This window comes from Pollachius pollachius, assembly GCF_949987615.1.
Source record: "Pollachius pollachius genome assembly, chromosome: 2".
In the NCBI taxonomy this organism is placed as follows: domain Eukaryota; kingdom Metazoa; phylum Chordata; class Actinopteri; order Gadiformes; family Gadidae; genus Pollachius; species Pollachius pollachius.
This window is the reverse complement of record NC_136935.1, coordinates 15,077,512-15,085,824: the sequence shown is the minus strand read 5'-3', so window position 1 is coordinate 15,085,824 and position 8,313 is coordinate 15,077,512. Positions and strand designations below refer to the sequence as shown.

Genomic DNA, 8,313 nt, shown 5'->3' with positions numbered 1-8,313 from the left:
TCTCAAACACAAAACACTTAATTAGCTTTTTGTGCAAATTGTGATTGACTCACAAAACTACACAAGCAGCATTCAGTGAGCAGTGGTGAGCTGCACCTGTAAGTCCACCGTTGGAAATGCTGACATCAAGCATTAACGTTGTTATTTTTGAGTACATCAACTAATGTACTCCCTACTTATTTAACACCAGCCCTGGCTTTTAGCTCAGTCTCAGGTAGTACTGCTATCTAGACAAGCTGTTTTTACAAAGCTTACACAAAGTTACTGTCTCTATAATATACACTGCATAGGGAAGAACATATTTTCTGTCCGCAATGTCCTCAAAAGAGAATCCATTGAAGCAACAAGAAAAGTATTTGTATTTCTTGTGCCCCCTATTGCTTAAGCCCCATAAATATATAACTGATGCTTAATTGATTTGGTTAAACAAATTCTATGCTGCTATTGTTTCCAAGTTACAAGCTCAAGATCTCAATTACGGTACCATGATTTTGAAACTGATCAAACTGTCTCCGAGACATTCACCTTTTCAAAAATGAGTTGTCTTGTTGTGAGACACTTCTATATAATTTGTGATATTCACATGGGTGATATTACTGATGTAAAAATGTACAAAAAATAGGTATAGATGTATTTATATTTTTTGTCTCAATCTGTATATCTGTTTGAATATATTTTCATAGATCCTAGGTCTGCTCCTTGTAAGCCCTTTCCAGAGCAGTAATGCCCCCTTTGTCGTTTGTTTACTCGCATGAGGATAGATAATATAATAAAATAATTTATGGTAAAACTCTATAATGTACTTTTATTTTTTAGGTGAGATTCTAATGACTGTAAGATGGCACTGGATTAGTTTGGACTGTACGCTCCCGATGACTGCATGCTCCCGCGGGTATAGCTTAGCAACGTACAGAGAATGACGACTCGATGCAGGTGATAGGGTTTCCCGCTCTCTGTTTGAGCGGTAAATCCTACACGCACAAGGAACTTTTTTGGGACAGAATTGGGTTTACTTTTGTGTTTAAATGTTAGAGACATCATTTTAGGACAGATTTTGGTACCTTAACATTAATAAAGCTCTTTGCTTAAGGTATTCCTCTTGTTTGACCTGCCCTTTTTTTGGCCTAGAAACTATTTCCCTACACACACCACACCACACTCACCATACAGAAATCAGCATAACACTCCAGGTTAGTGCCAGGGGAGGGGATAAACACAAGTGAGCAGTGACTCTGCAACATTCCCTTTGTATTCTTGTAAGAATTGCATTCACAAAGTCACAAAGAAATCGGATAAAAAAAACTCATATTTATAAATGAAAGTTTAGTAGATACCATCTGCCTCATTATAGCATACAATGTGTAATGTACATTTTACATATATTACATAACGTATTTATGTATCGCTACTTAAAATAAATTGGAGCAAACATGCCGCTGTTATTCCATTTTCAACTTTTATTAAGGGGCCATGACCTGTGACCTTTATGACACTTGTTGAATAGAGCAGACATGCGTGAAAACAATCCCTGCACAGGTTCATGAAGACACTGTTACGCTGCAGTAAAAGACTAAAAACGACTACAAAGACGCAAGTTATCCCCCACCCTTTACAAAATCAGTTTCGGATCAAAATGCAAAGGTACTACTAGGTGGATATACGTAGTGTTTTAATGCCCCTGACCTTGCTGTCAAATGGCTCTCGGCTGCCTTTCTCATTGCAGTTTCTACGCTCGCTGTCCATTTACCTGCTATCCCAGCACTCCTACCCTCCCCGTTAACATATTCAATGTATTACAAGAGATGGGACTCCTGTGCCGATCGTATTACCCTTCAAATCAATCGGATCATAGTACACAACAGGGCCAGTCAATCCATGACAACATGATATTTCCATCAAATATATGATGATCAGCCTGATAAAGGCGTTGATGAACTGAACTCATGTATTTTAGTACTTTGTCCCCACCACCTTCGCTGCGTACGACTGCATACTTTGTACTTTCTACGTCTTTCACGTATCTTCTTTCTATACCTAACCTAACCTTTCTATATTTGCCATTGAGCCATGTACTGCATAAATATTATTTTGTTACTGCATGCAACCTTAGACCAGCTAAGAGGTTTACACTGCCATTGCATAGAAGTCTACTTCTATGTTAAGTTTTTTTAAAAAAGGAGCCATATTTGTCAGTAGTACTGTATTTCATGACCATGCCAGGGTTCCCAGAAGGCACAGATAAGAACATGGCGGTTTTATTTAGTTACATGTCATTTAAAAACTGGAACTTTCCATCATTGCTGAAAGGCTTATATCTGTAATATCTCCAGGATAATCACTAAAAATTAAAACATTCATTATATAAAATACTTAACTTTCTACAAGGAAGATACGCCAGTTTCTAAAAAAGAATTCTAACAAAAATATAGGCGGTGACACCAGTATCACTGCTAATGTCTCTTTTAAAAGAACCCAAACACCCCACAGGCAGTTTACCAGCAACTACAACAAGTTAATCATACAAATACAAATCATGTATATAACATTATCCAACCCAATATCGTCGTTAATAAACATTTAACCGTAGTAAACAGGTTTCAACATTCAAAAACCAGGAGCCTTACAGCGCTCTCTGTCCCCATGGCTGTCCATGCGGGGTGAACCCTGTTGATGTGTCCTTCCCCGAGGCGTTTCCAGGACGAACGGGGGGGTCCACGTGATCCACTGCTCCCGCCCGCCGCCTCACAGAGGGTCACAAATACATGAAACATGAGATGAGGGAACCAGAAAAGAAACCAAGACGGAACACGACGGCTCAGTGTCTGTCTCACTTCCTTCCCTCTCGGCCCGCCAGCGGGAGAGATGCGCGCCACAACGGGCGCCGTCCGAAAAAGGAGAATTGGGGCTGGCTCAGCGAGTCCAGCCTGGTTGACCCTTAGAAGCACCGGGTCACACGGACACGGAGGTCACGTCGCGGTGCCCCGGCAACAGGCTGAGGCTCAGGCTGGGGCTCAGGCTGCTGCAGGGGGAGGAGGAGGAGGCAAGGTCCGACGAGACCGCCGCGCCCGGGTCGGGGTCGCCCAGGTCGGGGTCGCCCAGGTCGGGGTCGCCCAGGTCGAGGTCGCCGGGGTCGGAGTCGGAGGTCGGCGGGAGTCTGTTGAGGTTGATGGGCGACGCGGTCTCCTCCAGGGGGCCCGCGCGGCGGTACACGAAGTGGAACGGCGGCGCCTGGGGCCGGCTGTGGAGCTCCGCCTTGATCTTCTGCGGGTGGGTGTCGGGCGCCAGCTGCTGGCTGCTGCCCTCCATGACCAGGAACAGGGCGTAGTCCTCCGCGTCCGACACCTTGAACTTGTGGGCGCACAGCCGGCACACCTCCTCCACCGTGGCGTAGGGGCACACCGGCAGCGTCTTGGCCGTGCAGCCGCTGTCCAGAGACTTCAGCGCCACCCGCAGGTAGTTCTGAGGAGGACGACAACACGCAGTCAACAACGGCAAACAAGGGAACGAGGTGCTCTGTCGGCACATTGCGGACGGTGACTCCAAGCAGCCGAGGGCTGACGGCCGACCCACTGGACACACTGCCTGTCGTCGATGCTGTCATTTCCCCCCCCAACGATAGGACAAAGGAAGGATTAAGTGTGAAACAACAGGATGGACCGTTCCTAAACCAATGTATTGAGTTTTAAGATAAGAGGACTAAACTGTACCGCATTGTGTTATGTGCAGAGTTACTACGATGTCATCTTGGGGGGAAAAAAAAACACTTAGGGACTTCATAACGATATCTTAATCATAGAGAGCTGGGACAGCATGCGTCCACTGTGTGTGTGTGTGTGTGTGTGTGTGTGTGTGTGTGTGTGCGCGCGTGCGTGCGTATGCGAACGGGACCAGCTGTACCTGGAAGTCGTCCACGGAGGGGGCGGACCGCTGCGAGGTGCGGCGGTGGTGCCACTGGCGGAGCGTGTCGCGCGTGCGCAGCAACCGGGCCGCCTGCTCCTCCTGGAAGTTGCGGATCAGGGACATGGCTCCGTAGGCGCTGGTCAGGTAGTACCCACCTGGAGGGAGAGCCACACGGCCCCGGCGTTAGAGGGAGCGCAGCGAGCTAGGTTCAGGAAGAGGCCGAACCACTGCCGTGTCTTGCCACTAGGGGGCGCTTCAGGCAGAGCCTGGTGGGTGTGCTTGGAGTACACACTGGGGCTGCATGGATTCCACGCTCTAGGTGGACAGGCCACGGAATGTTTTAACGGCGTCCTTTTCTTCACTCTTTTCATTTTTATTGTTTTTTCTCAAAAAAGTTTAAGCAGACAAAAAGGCTTGAATAAAATACCAAAGGTCAATTTCCAAAACTGTTTATTTTTTTATTTCTCTTATGTTCTAGAAAGATTTAACAAAGAACGGCGCTAGACTTGGCCTGCAAAACAATCCATCTTGTGGACAGCTTCAGCATCGTACCTTCTCCGTTGAGCTGAGAGGGATCCAGCAGCTCCATCATGTACAGGATCTCATTGTCCAGCTGAGGCAAGTCACACTGGGCCAACACGTAGGTCATCATGGGCAGGAACTCATCCGCTCCGGACATGCGCCCTAGGAGAGAGACAGGTCCTTGGTGGTTAGGCAGAGCTTGGCATGTGGTTAATACTCTCACGGCCGATAAAAAAAACACAGAAATATAGAAAAATAGCCATGCTCATTTTTTAACTGCACTGCCGATTCTCATAGGCATCTGTCTTAGTCTTTTACGCAACAGATGTGCACTGTGTTCCACACAAATGACAAACACATAAACACACTTTTATAGATTTTTTTTGTCAACCCATTAAACTGCCATCACTCTCGCGCCACGCTTCAGTCCTGAGTGTGTCTCACCGGGGCTGTCCTCCAACACGCCGTAGATGAGTTTGCAGACACGCAGCAGCACTGTCACCTTCTTCTCGGGGGAGTACATCTTGCACAGCGTCTGCAGCTTCTGCTTGATCTTCTCCACGGCCAGGGGGTCCGGCGGGGGGGTGTCAGGCAGCCCCATGTCCTGGGGCAGCCGGGCCTTGGCCTGGGCCAGGTTCTCCCTCAGCTCCTGCCACGCCCCGCTGCGCACCTGGAACTTCAGCAGCGCCGCGCTGACCACGCCCTTCAGCGGCTTCAGCACGCACTTGTGCATGGCCTTCTCCAGGACCCCGTCTGGGGAGGAGGAGAGGGAGAAAGGGGAGACGGTTACAATGAATCGATCGTCAAGCGCACACACACCGACCACGTGCTGTGATTTGGACGGTGGTAGACGTATTTTCTTGCAGCACTTTGTGTAGCGACACCGATTGTAACCACGTGCTTTGATTGGCCTCGGCCTCGCTCATGAGTCGACCTGGATGGAAGCGCCTGGGAATGTGTTTGAAAGGCAGAGACAGACCCCTTTTGAATCACTGATGGCTCTTCCGTATGTTGGTTATGAGATCAAGTTTGTCTCGTACTTCTCTAGGTGGAAAGGTTTTTTTTGTGCTTTGTGCTTTTCAAAATAAGAACGTTTCTCGTAGTGACTGACTACCTTTCACACTGGTCACACTGAGCAAAATGACAGCCGCCTCTTTACCGAGTTTAGAGCTGGCTGCGGTCTCGTATCATGGATGGCCAGAGTTGAGGGGTTGGAGAGAGCCCAGCAGGAAGTGTGTCGACATTTTGTGCCTTATTAGATGTGCGTGTGCAGCATGACTAACAAATTCCAGCTCAAGTCCAAACCGCATTGCTGCTGAAAAGGGACCATCGTCTTGTGTGTGTGCATGTGTTCCTGCATGCGTGTGTGTGCTTGTGTGTGTGTGCGTAAAGGAGAGAGAGAGAGTGTTGCTGACTGTCCTTGAATTGGGTAAAGTCAGCAGGTTTTTGGCTCGGATCTGCATACTGAAATCTGAAAATGAATCACTCTAGCGCTCACGTCATCTCCAGCTCTCTGCTCTTTAAATGTTAGGACAATCATATTTTTGGTTTAAAAATGTGTTTGACACATTGATAGGGATATACTGTAAGTTTTATATTATAAAAAATACATTTATATCTCCAAAATATACATGATAAATCTTGCTAGACTTTTTTATTAAAAAGGTTTGAAAATTGCAATAAACACAAAATCTAACAAAAAACATGGCAGACTACATGGCCGGTAATTCCCCCATGCAAAATCTGTGCCTTGGTAATCTATGTGATGTCACCAATGAAGTGGTAGAAATGAAGGTGTTCATACAAGACGATGATGAGGATGAAGATTCATATGTAAGCTTGGCTAAACCTAATTGTAGGTGATATTTTCACCTACGTCATCCTGTTGACGTAGGTGCTGTGGTTGGCCATTGTAGGACAGCCTACTGTGGATCTCTTTGATAGTGATGGACGGCGTCCAAAACCATCGGAGGCTGAATGACACCCTCCGAGTAACCAAAAATAAGAATTTAAACAACAATGGTGTTTAGAGTAGGTTGCATCTCTGGCAGGCTGTGGCAGTGCTGGTGGGATTTATTTTCTCTCTCAGACAGACAGGCACGCACACACACACACACACACACACACACACACACACACACACACACACACACACACACACACACACACACACACACACACACACACACACACACACACACACATGCAAACATACACACATGCACACATACACACACACACACACACACACAGAGTTTAGCTGTCTAAAACAGGAAAGGAAGACCAGAGGATGCAGAGGAGACAGGACATCAGATAAACCTGCTCTAGTAACGTCACAGCCCTTGGTGCTATCAGGTGTCCTTCCTGCCAGATATATACACCTCCTCACCAAAACATCCTTATGTTGTCCAGCGACCAGCCTGGATGTCAACATATGTCCAGCCGTTTATAACAAAACGGGTTGTAAACATGGGGGCAAAGCAGGCAAAATGATTAACAAGTAAATATTTACACACTAACAGCTGTCATCCAGGCCCACTCCCTCTGAGATGTGATGACCTTGTTAACTCCTCACAGATACACAAGCTACCTTAGTCACTTATTTTTATTTGTCGTTTCATTTGCTCCTCATGTCTATATATATCAATCACTTGGTGTCGCAATAGATGTATTGCGACACCAAGTAAATGGTGAAAACGCTTACAGACACATATGGCTGAATCACAAGGGATTGATGGTGTTGACGGTGTATCAAAAGTTAAATGTGTGGTGGAGTTGTGAGCGGCCCCTCATGCCTACAGGTACGTTTGTGTGCTTTCCGTGGGTCCTGTCTGGGAAGCCTTTGGCTCCCTGGACAGATAAACAGGGACTCAAGACGACCTGTTTATTGACTTGCTCCCCTCTTTGGATGGAGCCAGTCTGTGTAGTGGTCAGATACAAGGGCGCCTGTTCTCCATACCCCTCCACCCGCCCTCCCCCTCTCTCCCCCTCTTTGGATTCAGGCTGAGGAAAAGCAACACAGAAGATGTGATGACAGGCAGATAGAGCGAGAGAGATTGACGGTTAAAAGGGTTTAGAGAGAGGGAGACATTTTGAGAATCATTACGAGAAAAAGGAGAGGATATGGACAAGAAACTAGCCGAAGGGCAAGAATGTGAGAGAGAGAGAGAGAGAGAGAGAGAGAGAGAGAGAGAGAGAGAGAGAGAGAGAAAGGGAGAGAGAGAGAGGGAGGGAGGGAGGGAGGGGGAAGGAGAGAGGGAGGGAGGGAGGGGGAGAGAGAGAGAGAGGGAGAGCGAGAGAGAGAGAGAGGGAGGGAGGGAGGGAGGGGGAAGGAGAGAGGGAGGGAGGGAGGGGGAGAGAGAGAGAGAGGGAGAGCGAGAGAGAGAGAGAGGCCCATGCAGCACGAGCAGAACCCCCTTGCTGTGATTGGAGGAGGAGATAAATATGGAAGTAGCCATCACTGAGACAGAGCTTGTACTCCTTTGGCAGTCAGCCGCACAAACACATCTGTGTTGGACTGGGGGACACTGAGACACACTCAAAACACTTTCTGGAAGGGAGGGGGCGAGAGCAGCACTGGCACAAACAAAATATTGCGCAACAGGAACTCAATGAAGGAAGAAGCAATTCTCCATACAAAAAAATAAACCTTCCTGCCAAAAGGCCTTGAGTCATAGCACACACGAGACTAAATAGAAGAAATGCATGCTGTTTTCTCGTTATTCCCCTGGAGTGTAGACCAATCCTTGGCTGCTCTTGCATATGCGTCCCCACTACCACTTGTTAGCAGTGAGGTACAGACACGACTAGCTCGACCAAGACTATGGAGCAATAGCTACAAAATGACTGGTGGTGTTTAAGGGGCCTTACACAATTAAGTTATTAAAGAAC

At 47.2% G+C, this 8,313-nt stretch overlaps 1 protein-coding gene across 1 annotated transcript in view; it reads right to left on the bottom strand.

The window, feature by feature from the left end:
• Positions 1-1,288: 1,288 nt before the first annotated feature.
• The window catches only part of rin2a (Ras and Rab interactor 2a), a 29,690-nt gene continuing 22,665 nt past the window's right edge, over positions 1,289-8,313 (bottom strand). Inside the window, exons 9-12 of the mRNA XM_079729592.1 lie at positions 4,867-5,175; positions 4,453-4,584; positions 3,898-4,055; positions 1,289-3,459 (exon numbers count right to left, since the gene is read on the bottom strand). Coding sequence (XP_079585718.1) covers positions 2,950-3,459; positions 3,898-4,055; positions 4,453-4,584; positions 4,867-5,175 — 1,109 coding nt within the window. The 3' untranslated portion in view covers positions 1,289-2,949. The remainder of the gene's footprint in view (positions 3,460-3,897; positions 4,056-4,452; positions 4,585-4,866; positions 5,176-8,313) is intronic.